Raw genomic sequence first — 17,929 nt, 5'->3', positions numbered from 1 at the left:
GTCGATTGTTAAAAAATCCCTGCAGGCTGAAAACTGTTCGAAAAAAAAATGAATGTGATCTAAACTTTCAGTTGACAGTGAGAAGTGGTCTATATACAACTTTGCATTGATTGCCTCATTAATTTGAAATAAATAAACTGAACTTGATAGTTTAATTATATCGAAATAATCATTAGCAAATGAATTTTATTAATTTAATGGTTTCAAATGTAAGCAAACATTGAATAAATGCGAATCCAATTAAAAACATATACATATGTACGTATAAAAATTACAATTACGAAACCTTTAACTAGCCTAAAATTTGCTGCTCGGTGTGGCTGTGCCTAACTAATAGTTACCATACATATCTACATATGTAGATAAACACTAGATATGTCAGATATCGAGCTATGTTGAAGACAAAGGGCATATACCTAGTTATACAATCGTTTTTTCTTAAGCTTATATACAATTTGGTATTTGATTAAACGTGATTATTTACAGAAAAAGTGAAAAAAAAAAAATTGATTTTTTCCTTGGCTAATTCGAAATATTGGAAAATTCTCGAAATTGTTCGTAAAAATATTGCTAAACGTATATATTCCCTAATATTGCGAATAAATTCAGAATATCTACAGAAAAATGCACAAGACGGCGGTAAAATCTATGTTTGGCAGCTGGGAGAGGGCACTTCTACTTGATGATGATCTCCGCCGGCGGCAAGATGTTGTCCCTGTACAAGCAGTACCAGATGCTGGAGTACCAAATGGTGCGGTCCATCCACTCGCTGCCCGCCAGGACGTGCCCAATGAAGGGTGCATCGCGCGATCTGTTAGGAAGGATTATATTACACTATTTCATTCCAGTCAAATATGATGTACTATATATGATGTCCCACCTCATGATCTGCGCCTGCGTACGCTCCACAAAGGTGATGGCCCAGCTCCAGGGAAAGTCGCGTTTTCGCTCGCAGCCCAGGTACGCCGTGCTGCTCTGCAAGAAGATCTCCCGCACAATGGTCGTTTTATCATTCTTGTCCTTCTTGGACACCACAATCTTTCCATCCCGCAGCTCGCACTGCAGCGTTTTAAAGGTTTTCGTTCTGGAGTCGGCGAATCGCAGCTCCTTGCCGGGCGTTACGGTGGCTAGATTTTTCACCGCTCGCTGAATCTCGCACAGCATCTCAACGGGACGTACCACCAGGTAGTTGTGCTTGCGATCCTCCTCAGGCCAATAGGACCAATTCAGAATGACATCGAACACCTTGGTGTCATGGTGAAGCGGACGCTCTAAGCTGTCGTTCAGGATCACCTCGTACAGGGTCAACTGATGGGTGGGCAGCTGCATCTTGGCGGAGTATTCGCGGCACAGCTCGTAGGCGGTCTTCGTGGGCGATATGGTGGCATTCACTTGCGTCTTCTCCTGCCCAAAGGAAAACCACAGAGAGTTGGTAAAAACACATATTTTATCATTATTATATTTAACGAAATACCACCTCTGTTTTGTTTTCAGGATTGGGATTCAGGCTGATCCAGATCTTGATGTCCCCGGACTGCTTAACCGCATCCTTAAGCGTTTCGGCGGCCGCATAATACTTTTGCAGACATGCCAGCATGGCCTGCTCCCGTTTCTAAAAGGAGTATGATCCTAAATCATATATCACATGTATGTTTATTTTAAGTTTACTCACAATTTCATCGGCACTGCAGGGGAAAAGATTCTTGTAGAGCACAACTAGATCACTGAGCACATCCGCCTCCTTTTGTGAGTAGATTAGCTCGTCGCTCTGTGAATTTAATTATAATTTAAAACGAAATCTTTAAAATATAAAAAAAAACTACTATTTTAAAGCATCAGTTGGGTACTAATTCTTCTTGATATATGTAGGTATATACTTCATTGTAAATCTTTCGACTTTATGGATGGACGAGTTGCGTAATTTGTAGAAATTTCGCTTATATCATATAGAAATTCAATCCCTTTACCTTCTTGGCCAGCAACGTGGGACCCCAGATCATGGTTAGGTTTTGGACACTCATCTTGTTCTTGGCCTGCTGCGAACTAATGAAGACCAGATGACCCACGATTCGACGCAGTGTTTCGCGCTCGATGGCTGAGAGGCGGGCAAGTAGCTCCCGATAGATGGGAATCTTTTCGGTGGCCACCGCCAGCTCCGTGACGAAGACAAAGCTGTCCGTCAGCTTGCCTAGCAATCGTTCGGGTAGATCGCGCATGAAACGCTTAAGGACATTGGCCACATCGTGCTCATTGTATTCATTTCGGGTGATCTCCACATTAAAGGCGTCCGCGCGGAAGGCGCTCATCAGCTTGTGCATGGAGTTCTCCGATCCGGACTTGCGATAAATGCCCTCCGACATGGAGCCGTGGATGTACACAAAGTTGATGCACTTGTCCACAATGACGGGCACATCGTATCGCGTAAGCTGTTGATCGCCCAGCGAGAAGCCATTATTGTGGGCCACTTCGCGGATGATGTGCCTCCAGATCTTTGTCTCGCGTGCAGAACTCATGATCATGTAGACCGCATACGGCGGGCAGTCGATCATTAGCATGGGTCCGCTTTCCACGTGCAGATTGTCAATGGACTCGTCACTCTCCTTCAGCACTGTTTCAAAGTATGGGTTTAATGGGATTTTACGTGGATTAGTTTAAGGATCACCTCACCTATGCAGCGCGCTTTCCGCAGATCCATCTTCTCCACATTGCCGTTGGCCTCGCTTACAAAGATCAAACGTCGCTGGCTTTTGCGAAGCACCAACCAGGTGCCGCTCCACTCCGAGGTGATAGAGTTCTGCAGATTAATGGCATATGCATCCTGTCCAGCTAAATCCATCTAAAGAATGTACTCACCTTAAGGTAACACCATCCAGCACGGTAGTAGTGGCAAGTGTACTTCACCGGCAGGCTGTTGGTCAAGCTCTCCAGGATCTTTTGCATCCAGACGCCGCGTTCCGACTCCTTGCCCACGCCATACAGATGCGAGACACGCTGCTGCTTCACATTACCCGACGAGCTGCTGGTCATTAGAAGATTGGGATTGGATGACATGGTATCCCCCGCTCCGTTTCCGTTCTTTGGCTGTGACGTGGTTATCTCGAAGCAGTAGAAATGGGTAGCTGTGTCCGTGACGCGACTATTGCTCACGCATTGCAGCGTGGTGATCGTGTCCAGGGGTATCATTTCCCTGGGCGTCTTCATCTCCTGGTCGAGGAACGTCTGAAACTGGCGTTCCCTGAGTATGGCCTTGCGATTCTGCATCTCCTTGAGTATATCCTCCACGACACCGGATGGGAAACGCACCAGCGGACCCTCGTAGCGGATTAGCAAAGGCGATAAGCTCGGTCTGGGCACCATTTGCAGGGCCACCCGTACGTCGGACTGCCGCTGATTGGCTGCCCTGAAGCTGGCCTTTCGTTTCATGGCGTCCATTTTCAGTTTTACATTGGAGATGGCATTCATGGTTTGACGGAAGCGGGAGCCGATGGTGGAGCGATTCTCCTGACCGCCGGTGGCATCCTTGCTACCTCCAATGGCTTCCAGATATGTGGGTGGGCTGTCGCCTTCGATTGTGGGCGTAGTTTTAGAAGTGTTGGGTGTTACATCGGAACCTGATGCCTTATCCGGCACAAACCAATTGGTGCGGTTCCTTGAGGCACTGGCCAAGTCCACTGGTCCACTGGCCTTATTTGTCGACTCCGGCATTCGGCTGAGATAGGGCTTTGCTCGCTCCTGGTCCGAGTCCAGCATATTCTCCATGCTATCGCTCAGCAGACGGGCATTCTGGTGCACTATCTGCGGCTGCTGGGGCTTAGGTGATGTGGCGGCGCTCGTCGTGGGCTCTTCCTCGGAGGTGCACATGCTCACATCGTCCTGCTCCGCCTTCACCGTGCCGTAGGTGTCCTCCTCCAGCAAATGCTCGAGCAGCAGCAACTCATTGCTTTTGTTGGACCTGGCCAGGGTCGAACTCTTGCTGCTCAGCGGGTCGAACTCTTCTATGAGGGCCTGCGGCAGGGGAACTCCGCCCACAGCTCCTTCGCAGGCATCCAACTCCGAATCCTCGGTGATGCAGGCCAGCTGCTGCTGCTCCGCCACCTGGTTGGGGGTCAGCACATTGCTGCGACTGCTCCCTGCTGTGGCCATTTCAAAGAGCTTGCCGTATGTTGCCTCCTGATTGGCATACACCGGTTCGGGCGAGGAGCTCCCCTCCTGTTCCTCATCCCCATCCTCCTCCACGTTCTCGTCTTCACCGTAGAACTCCCACGAATCGCTGCGTTCTGGTTTCGGTGTCTTGGTCTCCGCCTCGGCATTCTTGGCGGAGATCAGCAGGGATTCCTCGCGCTCTGCGGCCGCTGCAGCCCGATTGAGTTCCTCCAGCTGGGCAGAGTCGACGGGCGGACGTCGCAGTTCGATGTGTTCGTAGTTCTTCCGACGCTTCTGGCGCACCGGCGGCTGCAGTGCATCCATGCGGAACTGCTCCGGTTGCTGGGAGAGGCGGGGTGGAGGAAAGGCAGGCATGGGCAGTCGCGGCGACTCGTCGCCATTTGAGGAGCTGCTGCTCAGCTGCCGCTGGTTGCGCAACTGCACCAATTGGGCAGCCTCCTGGGCGAGATTCCTGGACATTGGCGAGTCACTGGGCGAGGGTCGTGATCGCAGTGCCTCATCGTAGCTGGGCGGTTTGCCTTGCGTTTTAGGCACCTCATAGCAGCCGTCGTCCTCCTGATCCGGATCCGGCCGCAGATAATTATCCTTTTGCAGCTTTGCCTCGTTTTCACGCAGATCCGGGAGACCACCGTTTCGGTTCAATGGACTCGAGAACTGGATTGTGCTGAAGACCTCCGTATTGGGCATCGTCTGCCGCCTGTCCAGATCCATGTCACCCGATCCTCCTGGCCTTCCGCCTATGCCTATATCCGTCTTGTCCTTATTCCTGCCAAGACTGAAATTGGAGCCGAATCTCTTGCTGGCGTGCTTCAAACTCCGGCCAGCATCCGCTCCGATGGTGCTGATTGCCTCCGTGGAGCTCTTGAGGTTCCTGTCCAGTCGCTTCTTGGCTCCCTTGGCCTTGAACGTAATCCGCTCGCCGATGGCTTCTCCCAGCAGCTTAGATGTGGTGCCCAGCGATCGAAGCAGGTTACTAGGGAGTTTAAGGAACACAATCTATTAGATATTTTGACTTTCAGTCTAAAGACTATTCCATTCCCTGTTAAGTTAGTGGTTAAGATCCAAGGAAACATCAAGCTAAAAATGTTAGACCACAAAAATCTTATTGTTCCAGAGATTGAATATGGGAATCAAACCAAACCAAAACACCACTTATCATTCGAAGAACACGAAAAGAAATCCTTCAAGGATTTCCTATTATAAATTCAATACTTAGATTTAAATTATTTCAATATATGAAGAGTGGAAATCACACCAAAACCAATAAAATCCTAAAAAATATTACTTGACATTTACCAATATGCCGCAGTTATAACTTTGCTTAATATTTTTAAACAATTAAGACTAAGGCACCCGACAATACCTTTCCCATACACGATTCCCTACCGACTGATCTTGAAAACAATTGTCGACCGCACAAAACTCAGATTTCGGTGTGAAAAACGATCTTAAGACTTTCCGCTCTACTATTTTTAAACAATTCCGCTTGTCATTGATCTTGAACAGACGCCGGGCTATTTATAGTGACGAATCCCTTGATGGGCCCATTTATATTCACGGTTGGACAGGGCGGCGGAAGTGATCTTGAGGAGACGCACCTCGAAATAGAAGGACATGGAGTTCCGCAGGGAAGTACATAAATAGGAGGGGATGCTATCAAACTGGAGGCATAATTGTGCCCAAATGTGATGTGTAAATGATTAGTGAAAACAGCTGTTTCCATCACAGGAAGCTAAAATAAATCGTTTCAGTTCTACCAAACTCAGAAATGTCGCTGTTAAAAATTATTTATCTAAATCCAAAGTACCCACAGAAAAATGCCAACTCTGTGATAAACTCTCGATAAGAAATGGTCGCCAAAAAAAAAAAAAAAGCTCAATAAACCAGATAGCAATTCTAGCAAATTTGTATAGTAATGCCGAAGCAAAAATGTGATTATTTAACGATGTGTGTTTTGGCTTCAAATGTTTACCTAAATGCAATAACATTTTGTTGTTTGATGTTTAAAAAATTATTGTAACCACAACCGCAAATAAAGAAAACATTTATAGAAGTTGAACTACTAAAAAGTGCAGTGAAAAAAAAAAAACATAAAAGAACTCAGCAAATACCAAATTTAAGAAGTTTCATATAATTAAATTAAAAGTGAAAATGATTTTAAAAATTATTTTTCTCCGTGCATAAACTTTTATAAACATTTTGTGCTATCTACAACCAAATTGACTACCCAAAAATCCACTTATTAACATATATACTGTGTATTGTTAGCTTCCATTTCACAGCAACAAAAAATATAAAGGGGCAACCCATCGGAAAACTAAGGAAAGTGCAGGACAAAGGGTAGAAATGATGGTCAATGGTTTACTTGTCATCGTCGCCATCTTGGCTGCCGGAGGACTGTTCTGCGGAGGAGGACTCTGCCTGTGGATGGTGCCCGTTTGGATCCGGGTGATCCGACTGCGGAATGGATGAATCGACGGCGTCTACGTACCCGGGTGACTGCGACTTGAACTTGCCGCTGTGGGAGCTCTCGCTGCAGTCCAGTGAGGCGTTGGACGCGTACCGCGATTCTTCCCGATCCTCGCCAGCTTTGCCTGATGTCTGCACACTGGTGGTGGACAGCTCGCTGCAGATCGAGGCACGCTGGTCGAGCAGGATGTTGAGTGGCTTGGGTGGAATCTGTGGCGCCGCTCGCAGAATCCTCAGTGGCACCTCATCGTCCGGTTCCGGATAGGGATCCTCCGGCTCGCCTGCTGGTGGCAATCGCTGGCGTGGAGCTGGCCTTGGTGTCGCATACATCGGCTCCTGGACATTCTCATTGGCATCCGGACCGTAGATCGGCTGCTGACTATCGGAGTTGTTCTCCTGCAGGATCAACTTGTTTTGTCCACTCGATGGCAGCTTCTTTTCCGCACAATTGCCGTGCAGATTCTCCGCATTAATGTTGAGTTTCTTAATGTTATTGTGGTTGATATTGTTGCTGGGACTATTGGGCCTTCTGATCTCGATATTCTCGTAGTTGGCGGGACGCAGCTCTGGATAGAGGCGGCGGGGAGCGGGCACAGGACGCGCCTGCTCCATGGTGGAGCCTAGAGGATAGAGATAGAAAATCGGGTTAAAACTGTTTGTAACAAACTAATTAGAACCGAAAGCATTTAATGTGATACATAATACCTGAGTAGATATGAAAACTTGAAATTTTTAATCTAGGTAAAGAGACAATCCTCTCTATCCCTAAGGACCATAGGTAGCCGTTAGGTTATCCCAACATCTTTTGGCTCAACATATTTGTGACCTATTGACCTTAAAAGTTACCTGATTAGGATAGCCGAAGGATTTAAGCCCTGTGAGATGACTTAATCCGTACATTATTTACTCTTACAAGTATCCCCTTGGAATTTCAGTAGTTACCTGCTTGAGTTTCTCAGGTTACCTCTTGTACTATATAAGTCTCGAATTCCGCTTGACACCTCACACTTCTCACCAGTTAACTGAACACTCGACATGTCCACGAGCCTCTTGGAATTCTATCAATCCTCACTGATTTTCTGGAGCCATCTGATCCATATAGTGCTGCAGTTCATCCAGACCAACTGCTGGAATCACATCACACAGAAGGAGCAGCAGCAGGAGGAACTCAACGAACCCTGTGCCATCTCAAAAACCATGGACGCCTTCGTGGAGGAGCAGCAGAAGCGGGTGCAACGGAAGGCCCAGGAGTACGCCAAGGTGGAGCTACTGCATCGCCTGCTCGTCCAGCAGCAACTGCGGGAACTGGAGCAGCGCCGACTCATTCGATTGGCTCTGGCCAGGAGGCGACTGGACTACTCCAATTAGACTAGCAGTGCAATTAGCTCATAATTTATTTAGATTTATAATTTACGCTTAGATTATGCCCAAGTATTCGCAATTTTTAAGTGGCCACATAATTAAGTGCCAACGAGGCAAATGCAAATAAAAAAATGCAGAGTGCGGAAATTAAAGACACGTGTTTGCATTTTTTCTCGAACGACCAACAAGGTTCGCCTCTTCGATCATCATTAGTTTTTCCCCCACTCACAGATGCGCTTTCACTTTCCGCTTTCAAAGTCAGCGCTTTTCAGTCGATTATTTATTCAGTTGGATTGAAACAGAGATTTGAATAAACAATATACAAACTGCCCGAGTGCAATTATCAGCACATTTTCAACGGCGAGCTTAGAAAGTCGGATAGAAAACTAACAAACAACGATAAGTTTCAAATTCAATAAACAAAGTTTGCAGTTCTGTGGAATTTGATAGATAATATGCCCAAAAGGATGTAACCTGACCATCAATAAGTTGCTTTAGGTTTACTGAAAACAAAGCAAAGCATTTTATGTATTCAAAGCAACCACACACATTATCCTTTACTTGAGGTAATGGGTATGCAATAGTCGAGCCAAACGACCGCAGTGTGCTCTCTAGTTTTTACGTTTATATAATATAGTAGACAATAGCTTAATGCACCCAACTACTCCCAAGCATTGTAACTCTTACGACCGAAGCATCTGGCATTTGAGAGTTTTTACATCACTGCTCCATTGATGATCTTAATTTCTTGGGCCCACCCATTGCTACGCTTTCCTCCCATTGCAGTTCCCTGAACTTTTCAACTCTCGACAGCGTCTAAAGTGGACCAGACCCCACCAGATCGGATGGAATCGGATTGGATCGCTTGGCATGGAATTGCAGAGAGTGGACCATCTGGGCATGCCGGGAATTGCTGTCGTTGTCGCTTAAGTGGTCGCCCCACTTCAAATGGGAGTTCTCCTCCACTCCAGCAATAGTCCACTTCCCTCGGCCTCGATGATTTTGTTTATAAGCGTTTAAAGTTTAAACGAACCCATTGTTGTGTTTATTGTCGCCGGGGCACTTCTCTTTTTTTATATTTTTTTGCATATTGCGCTGGATAAGTTGGATGAATGAACTTGATGGATGACTCACATTAGATCGGACCCTAAATTATTTCCCGGGAATATCAGCTAGACCTACTACTATGCCGCCTGTCGCGTCTCTTCCTCGATGATTAATCGAATTTCAAATTTTTACGCTCTCACACCAGGGGATATATATATATATATATATATACTCGAATCGACTCGCATAGTAAAGCGAGTGCTGACCAAGTGAATCAATTGTTTTGCCACACACAATCACGAATACGAATCCACATTCAATTACCCAATTCTGTGACCATGTGGACTATCCACAGTGCGTTTCATAGACGTAGGGCATTATGGTTTTCCTTTTTATATGAAATTGAAACTTATTATGATTGTTTTATGTATTTGTAATAAAACGATCTTAACTCTCTCCATGTAACAAAATTTAAAAGACATGTGTTAACTATTTGCTCTTCAATTATTGTCCCCATAGATATGACTGAAATGTGTCACACTTTCGTGTGGTGAGATACTCGCGAATTGTACCCAGTGCATATAGTCAGTATAGTATAAAACACTCTCTATATACACGTTCTGTCCAGATATCGTTCGTATTTATAGTGGCTGGGCAAAAAGAGCGATAACAATGACGAGCCACCCAAGAGTGATAATTATATAGAGCTGAATGCCAGTTTACATCATGAATGACCGGCCATAGATGGTGGTGTGCAAATCCTTGGGATTATATGGTAAACTTGATAGGCAAAGCATAACTCTGGATTTATCAATGGCAGCAAAAAGCAATACCTATCTATATATGATAAATATGAAACTTAAAGTTCATATACTATTTTCTGCAAGGAATATTTTCGATGAAGAGTTTTGAGCTTAGATAGCGACAAACATGGCCATAAATCCATCTTGGAGTGTCATTTAAGCCAATTTTGATTTATGTGTATATACATTCATATGTATCATATTTCGCTGATTTGCTCCATTATTTTGCGCAATTATACGATCTAATAGGGCTTACTTCCGTTGCGATAATATTTGGCCAAGCTAAAAATGTATATATTTCAAAATATACATATATGCATGTGCAATATGAAAACGCTTGTACTTAATTCATATTTATATGTTTGCATGCAAATAAAATGATGCATTCATGCGCATTTGCAATTGGATAGTCATTTATTTATTCGCATGAATCACTTGCGTTCTCCCCTTGCGTTTTTATGCATTTCTTCTTTTGTTGCATTGTTATTTTGCTAATTACAGCAGTTTCCATGGACCAAGAGCAATGGCTATATGATAGTGCACTGAGAAAAATATAATGCATCTAGTTTGCATGTCAAATATGTAATATTTTCAGAATCATTGATAACACTTTGATACGTGTTTTGATAATACTTGGTATAATATTGGAATAACTGAAGTTGCGAGTGCAGAACAGATATAGATAATGATATTTTCCCTGTGTATCTATACGTATTCTCTGATTCTGATTCACAGACCGCGTTTGAGCTTTGTTTTTGTTTATGTTTATAAGCGCGATAAGAGCGGCGACAGTAAAAATAAGCTGAGTTAACTGTTCGTCCCTCATTCCGGGATCGTATTCATGGTGCAAAAAGTACAAAACTGAAACTGAACTGGAGGAAATGGGCACAGATAGTTCCACACTCGACTTAACGCTTCCATGGCCCCAATTATATAAGACCAGAGAGTGCGAAGAATCAGAGGGGGGCAGTGTGGGGTTAAGCGATCTCGCGACTCGATTTCCAAGTTGTTTGACAACATTTTTTGTCGTATGTAAGTTGCCATCGATTTGTGATTTGATTTACACACAGAGAAACGAGAAGACAGGTAGACAAAGAAGAATCCACAAAGCGATCGTTAGAGGGTAAAGGAAATCCCAGACACTTGATTACCTGGACTATCACGAGGGGAATGCTAAGCGTGCAGCTATTCCGTTCATATGTAAGTATTTTTGCCCACAAACTACGTTTAAATAGGAATCTTTAGGTGTATCTACTGAAGGGTTACAGATTTATGGTCATTTACCATATTGTTTTGACAAACCATTTAGTACACTCGAACCATTTACACAAACCATTTAGAACACTGAAAGCTATTACATAAGTAAGCTATAGTCTTTGAAGAAATGGTAGATTACAGCTCTTCCCATTTAATATAAATATATTGTAGATAGAATGAGCAGCTAATATTCTCTTTTAATGATCATAATGTTTGCGGATCATAGATACATTAAGCTCTAAAAATCCAAATATTTGTCAACTCACGAGTTTGTTTATTTTTTTACGTACCCCAACGAACGTATGCATAGTGTACTTTATTTATTACCATAACTAAAAGATCTTGAGAGGCTTTTATTTATTTAGCCCGTTTTTCGGACTTTTCGCCTGGATTGATCGATTATTTGGTTATTGATTCTTCTGCGAAAGTCAAAGGGAAAAGCGCATCCAATCGGAGAATGTGTGTCGGCTGTCTTAATATGTTTATAATTGACTTAATTGCCAAACAATTAAGAACAGCAACAAAATGTGTCAAACGGTGGAGAGAAAGAGAGAGGGGGGAGAGCGTTGGAGAGATGGAGCGGAGAGGCGCAACAGGTGACACCTGTCCCGCTCGCACAGTCAGTCTATCGCCAAATGGGAGCGATAAGCAGTTAGAAGCGAAATATATGTATGTCAAAAATTATCATAAATACAGAACACAGCAATAGGGATATTATAAATTTAGGAAAAATTATTACATTAAACGCATTAAACTTACATGCATAGGTGGCAAAAACACTAAATTAACATATTATGAAAAATATATATACATATACTAACGAAAAGTTTTTAAACATTTAAATGTTTAATGATTAAAATTCACAATGTTATCAACATTGCCGAATTTCGCTTTATTTACATTTAATTTAGATATTACTATTATTTGGCACATAGCTGTCTCTAAAAATTATCAGCCCACCAACACAGACACACAGCCCGTATATAAACACGGATTGATTAGAACGCATTGGAGAGAGAAGAGACCATTGAAAATCGAAGCCCGCAGAAAAAGAGATCGCGAAGAAACCGCGGCTTTCAAATAAAAATAATAAAAATCGCTTTTACCTTTCGCTTTTGCCTTGTTAAAAATTTCGTATGCAGTTTATGCGTGGTCAACTTAACTTCGTTTTATGTTCACAACACACACACACAACCAGAGCACAACAATAAAAAACAAAACAAAGAGTGTGAGAGAGAGGGAGAGAGCGGTGGGCGAATAGTGTCTGCTAAATTGCTAAACAGATTTCCCACACATATCGATATTGCACTGATATTTTACGGCCGCAACTTGTTGACACATTTCCACAAACATTTCGGCCCAGTTTGCAACACCTTTTTTATTTGTTTATTTATTTACTATTCTTGCGGAATGAATCACTTGCGGAATGTCTCACACACACATACGCGCGCGTACGCATTGTTTGCATCCGTCTCTCTCTCTTGCACGATCGGTGTCTTTATTGTTGTTGGCTTCAAAAGGGAACAACAACTATTCGCTAAGCAAAAGTTGACAATTCGCGGATGGAAAAGTCATGACCAGAACAAGATTCTTTGTTTTGTCCCCAAAGCCCGCTTTCCGAACCGGATTTTCCGATCCGAACGATCTGCGCCCGATCGAAAAATACAAATGCATAGTGTAATATAACGGGGCGCGCCTAGTGTGACCGTTGGTGAAAAGACGGGGATTGCCTGCAAAAATGATACTAGCTATTAATTTTAGTTAGATGTAACTCCATACTTATTTCTTGAATACTAACTTTCCTTCTGTATAGCTGAAGAATTTTATATTAATAGGTGGCTTAAAATTATCTCGACATGAATGCCAGATTTCAGTTTTTTGCCACTAATATCAAGCAACTGGAATTTAGCGGATTTTACAATTTAAAAAGCACCGCCCAAGGTAAAATCATTATAGCGCTTTGACTATATAAACTATATAAATTTAGTAAAATTGTACGCACTGCCAGCTATCGATAGCAAGTAATCGGCTGGTCGTGATGAAATGGATAAAATTGCTTCCACACTCTGGTAACACTGCATTGTATACCAGAAAAAAATGGTATTAGCAGCGAAAAAATCAAGTAAATAAAGAAAAAATCAATTAAAAGTGCGCCATTCTAAAGGATCATCCCAAAATATTCGATCATCAATATCATATGCTTAAGAATCGGCCGGAAAATCCGACACCGAACTATTAGGCTAGTGAAAAAGTGCAAAATAAACATTCGCCCAGTGGAGGGGGCCATTCAAAAAAAAAAAACACTAGAGTCTTCCGAAAATACACATATTATACCACACGGATCGCTTTGGATCTACAATGGCCACCAGCGAGATCTCGAGCTCCAATGAGCGGCACTACTACGCCAAACTGGAGGCCATCAAGGACATCAGGGACAAGACGCTGTCGCTGGAGAAGCTCAAGGTGCGGATCATCAAGGAGGTGAAGCTGAGCGACGACGAGGAGAAGTGCCTGGAGGAGTACCGCAAGGAGATGGAGCACCTGCTCGAGGAGAAAATGTCGCACGTGGAGGAGCTGCGCCAGATCCATGCGGACATCAACGACATGGAGAACATCATCAAGCAGACGAAGGAGAACCAGACGCGCTCCTTCGACATGGCCAATCGGGTGTACGAGGAGTACCTGGCCCTAAAGTACCAGATTGATCACATGCGCCGCGACTATCTCGGACTAAGCCCGCTGCGAGATCTGCACGAGGAGGAGGGCAGTCCCATTTCGAAGGATCGCTTCCAGACCAACTTCCTTAAGGTGGCCGCCCAGTCGGCGGCAGCAGCAGCTGCTGCAGCTGCGGCGGCGGCCTCGGTTAATCAGAACTCGTCGCTGGCCCGTCCGCATGCCCGGCATCCTCTGATGCCGGAGGCCACGGTCACCGCGCTGCCAACTGGCGGCGGACAGGGCGGCGTTGGTGGTGGCGGCGCTGCAGGCGGTGGCGGAGGATCTGTGGGCGGCGGAGGCGGCGGTGGCGGCAATCCTGGACACGCCTTCATGCCACCCGCACCGCCGGGAGCAGGCAGTGCTGCTGCCGCCGCCGCTGCTGCTGCAGTGCGTCTGGGCAAGGGTGACTTCTCAGCACCACCGCCACCGCCGCCGCCCAGCAATCGACTACAGCAATCGCCCTCGATCGGCATCGGCCACCATCCCTCGTTCCGCTCCGACTTCAATGTGAATCTCCGCCAGCAGCCGCCGCCCATGAAGTCCTGTCTGTCCTGCCACCAGCAGATCCACCGGAACGCGCCCATCTGTCCGCTCTGCAAGGCCAAGTCTCGCTCCCGCAATCCCAAGAAGCCCAAGAAGAAGAACAACTAAGCGGCCACCGTTCAAGACCAGCAACTACACTCATCTTAAGTCCGGAGCTGGTTCCGGAAACTTAGCGCACTAAATCGAATGTTTTTTTTTTTTGCCTCATCTATTTATTATTAATCCCAATGGAAAGTATTACAACGACGCAAGGCGGGTGTGCTCGTGATTGTCGGAGAAGTTTTAAAAGAACGTCAAGTAACTGCATGAATATTTTATAAATTATTAGGGTATTTAAAAATCTCTGAACAAATTATTCACGACAGGCCGGCCATTAACAAATTCTCATAACAATTTTAGTTGGTAAACCCAATTTGGTTTTTATTTTTACTATAATCATAGGCTAAGTATTTTTTAAAAGCTCAAATAACGTGTCAAATTATCGAGAACAAAAATTTTGTTTATACATGTAAGCCATGCTAAATATGCAACTATGTTATATTTAAGCAGCAAAAAAAAAACACAAATATCAATAAAAATATTTCATTTTTAAATGGGTTTTTTTGAAATAGATTTGAGTGTATAATGTGTATTTTAATACAATGATTATAACTGATGTTTATACATTTGCATTATTTTTTATCCAATTTTACATCTTACATTTGCCATACATCGATTGTGATCTAAAAAGTATTGTAAGTATACAACGTACTAAAATTCAGATCCATGGTATTTTGGCCCGTCCCTGCACTTGGTCACACCTAACTTCAGCCGAGCAAAAAGTTCGGATTCTTTATTCAATATTTTAATCCAGCCCGCAAAACAACAAATTCGTATTTGTTGCGACAAGTCTCGTTGTTTCAATTGCAATTTTAGTGAAACATAGCAACAACCAATTTAAATTGAGCGCATCAGTGCATTTGGTTTTCTTCTTTTTTTTTTTGGTTTTTGTGGATCAGTTTGTAGTTTTTGTTCTTGTTGTCGCTGCGTGCGTAGAATTTGTGAAAAGAGAAAGTTCTGCGCCGCGTCTTTCTCCGCCTCTCTTTCTCCAATTCTCCGCACAGTCGTGGCCAAGAAGTTGCGCCTGCGCAGCGACAATTTCACAAGAAATCGAGGTCGATCGCAAGTGGGTAAGTGTCTTTCACGGAAAGTGATGTTTAAAGCCTGTAACTAAAATAATAATAATAAATTGTATATCTTCGAAACTCTTTGCTGTTGGTAGTCTTTGTAAGAGATTTCTTTATTCGTTAGTTTGAGCTCGTTATTGCTTAAATGTGTTTGAAATACAAAAAGCTTATCTTTATTCAGTTAAATGTGCTACATCAAATCGTGTTACTTTACTTAAAATTTTTATAGGTATTATACATATATTATAATATATTGTTGTGTTGTATATGAGATATGCTTGTTATGTTAGATATGGACGATTGCTCATCGTGACACTATTTTATATTTTAATTTATACACAATTATGTATAATAACTTTTTCATAATTGCTGTTTTTAGAACAATATTTAATGTTGTACTACCAAAATGCATATGGTTATTATGTTATGTTGTTTTTTTTATGTTTTTCTCTTTCCATAATATTGTTAGTAAAACTACTTTCGAATTATTCCATTTATCATCACAATTTTGCACCCTTCCCTTGCAGTAATCCGTTTGGAACACCATGGGCACCACGCAGACAGTATCTCCAGTGGCTGGAAAGGATAAGACCAACGATACCTCCAAAGGATCTCCTTCGAAGGCTAAGTCCAATGGCCAGGTCCAAGGCAAGACCAAAAACAAGGAGGTCAACGCTCTGCCGCCCCAGAAATCGGTGGTCATCGCCTATCTATGCTGGCTTTTCGGCGGAATCTTCGGCCTGCATCATCTGTACCTGCACCGCGATCGCCACGCCTTCATTTGGTGGTGCACCCTGGGTGGCTACATGGGCATTGGCTGGATGGGCGAGCTCTTCCTGATCCCCGAATATGTGCGGGATGCCAACGAGGATCCCAAGTTCGTCAAGATGTTCGTGGCCAAGCTGCAGGCGTATCCGAAACCGCCGTACTCCTCGAAGAGATTCGTGGGCCAGGTGATGATCGGCCATCTGTTCGGTCAGGTGTGCTCCATGGCCATTCCGGAGACGCTGGTCGGCGGCTGGGATCTGAGCTTCCTGCACTGGGCGATACCGCTCTTTGTTTCCCTGGGCGTTTGGCTGGTGGGCAACATTGGCCGCGAGCAGGGTGTATGGTGGCACTGCCTGCTGGCCGCCTATCTGGCGTATCCGGCCAGGTATCTGATATACGACGAGACCTACTCCCTACTGCTCACTGGTCTCGTGGCGGCACTGACCTTCGACGGCTTGTCCAAGCAGTGGCGCAGGACTCCGCCACGAAGGGGAAGCCCCGGTGAGAGGACCTTCAAGCTGACCACCGCCGTGATCATCTACTGCGCCTTCTGGGGCAGCTTCCTGTACTTCAACGGCACCATTTCGGACGAGGACGGCGGCGAAGTGCCCATCCACGAGGCCATCCATAACTTCTTGGCCTCCGCCTGGTGGACAGATCTGAAGCAAGCCCTGCAGGACACCTATAACTATGCGCAGCATCACGGCTGGTACGAGACCTGGAAGGAGGTGTTCGAAAGCATGGACGTGGATGGCGAACGCAATTCATACAAGGTCTTGGGCGTAAGTGCCACCGCCTCGCAGGCAGAGATCACCGCTGCGTACAGGAAGCTCTCCAAGGAGTACCATCCCGACAAGGTCAAGGACGAGGGCTTGCGGGCCCAGGCCCACCAGCGCTTTATCGAAATCCAGCAGGCGTACAGTGTGCTCAGCAAGATCAAGTCCAATCGGCGGCGCAAGAACAAGCAGTACCAGGAGGAGGAGGCCATCGTCCTTTGAGCGGAGCACTCCTCCATCTAGTCTAAGTATTTATAACGACTAGGAACTAAGATTCATTAAATGCGATTAATTAAAGCAATAGTACCCAAATGCTGCTAGAGCACATATTGCGAATTCTCTAAATGTTATTCATATTAATTAGCTAATGCTGTTCACCTGTATTTGTTTCCACATGTATTTATTACCATAAATCTGCGTTGTTTATTGTCAAGACTGCGTTAAAAAATATTAAAGCACCCTAAAATACATTCAAAACACCAAATGCTAATCAAAAATTTCATTTTACTGGGTATCTATTAGTCGGTCAATCGGTCGAACTGTGCGCACCGTCGATGCGAGTAGAAAAAATAGAAAATTAGTTGCGCTTACGTGTCGTCCGTTAAGAAAATGCCTTTAACTTATTGCCGCGTGACCGGCAAAACATTACCAAATCACGTTTCCCTTTCTCAGTGAAAGAATTCATTTTAATTAGATTTATATTCATTTATTTATTTTATATATTTTACATAATATAATGAACTACTTACGAGACTAAGCAAAAAAAAAAAAGAAAAATATTTATTGTAATTTTTTTCTCACAAATTTGTTATGTGCGTGTATTTTTTCATTAATATTTAAGTAAAACGTTTAAATAAAA

General features: G+C 44.1%; 4 protein-coding genes across 6 annotated transcripts; 3 read left to right on the top strand and 1 right to left on the bottom strand.

The window, feature by feature from the left end:
- Positions 1–150: 150 nt before the first annotated feature.
- On the bottom strand, positions 151–12,831 carry LOC6726209. 3 transcript variants are annotated; one of them, XM_039297620.2, is made up of 9 exons: positions 12,209–12,831; positions 6,530–7,253; positions 2,854–5,137; positions 2,668–2,794; positions 1,968–2,608; positions 1,673–1,768; positions 1,478–1,612; positions 881–1,404; positions 151–811 (listed from the first exon to the last, which is right to left on the bottom strand). In XM_039297620.2, exons 2-9 carry the CDS (start codon positions 7,243–7,245, stop codon positions 676–678), a joined length of 4,659 nt encoding a protein of 1,552 aa, XP_039153554.1. In that variant the 5' UTR covers positions 7,246–7,253; positions 12,209–12,831; the 3' UTR covers positions 151–675. The 3 variants fall into 3 exon arrangements, with proteins under 3 accessions (XP_039153554.1, XP_039153555.1, XP_039153556.1); XM_039297621.2 differs by having other exon boundaries at positions 6,656–7,253; XM_039297622.2 differs by lacking the exons at positions 6,530–7,253; positions 12,209–12,831 and adding an exon at positions 5,528–5,660.
- On the top strand, positions 7,581–8,005 carry LOC27206570. Its single transcript, XM_039297626.2, has one exon. It carries the CDS (start codon positions 7,669–7,671, stop codon positions 7,999–8,001), a length of 333 nt encoding a protein of 110 aa, XP_039153560.1. The 5' UTR covers positions 7,581–7,668; the 3' UTR covers positions 8,002–8,005.
- Positions 12,832–13,135: 304 nt separating the features above from the next.
- LOC27209412 (zinc finger C4H2 domain-containing protein) lies at positions 13,136–14,953 on the top strand. Its single transcript, XM_016184848.3, has one exon. It carries the CDS (start codon positions 13,461–13,463, stop codon positions 14,466–14,468), a length of 1,008 nt encoding a protein of 335 aa, XP_016039731.2. The 5' UTR covers positions 13,136–13,460; the 3' UTR covers positions 14,469–14,953.
- Positions 14,954–15,132: 179 nt separating this feature from the next.
- Positions 15,133–17,882, top strand: LOC27206343 (dnaJ homolog subfamily C member 22). Its single transcript, XM_016172459.3, has 2 exons — positions 15,133–15,529; positions 16,054–17,882. The coding sequence occupies exon 2, from the start codon at positions 16,072–16,074 to the stop codon at positions 17,290–17,292; it is 1,221 nt and encodes a 406-aa protein (XP_016039730.1). The 5' UTR covers positions 15,133–15,529; positions 16,054–16,071; the 3' UTR covers positions 17,293–17,882.
- The last annotated feature ends 47 nt before the right edge of the window (positions 17,883–17,929 follow it).

This window comes from Drosophila simulans, chromosome X, assembly GCF_016746395.2.
Source record: "Drosophila simulans strain w501 chromosome X, Prin_Dsim_3.1, whole genome shotgun sequence".
Taxonomy (NCBI): domain Eukaryota; kingdom Metazoa; phylum Arthropoda; class Insecta; order Diptera; family Drosophilidae; genus Drosophila; species Drosophila simulans.
This window is presented reverse-complemented; position numbering and strand designations above follow the sequence as displayed.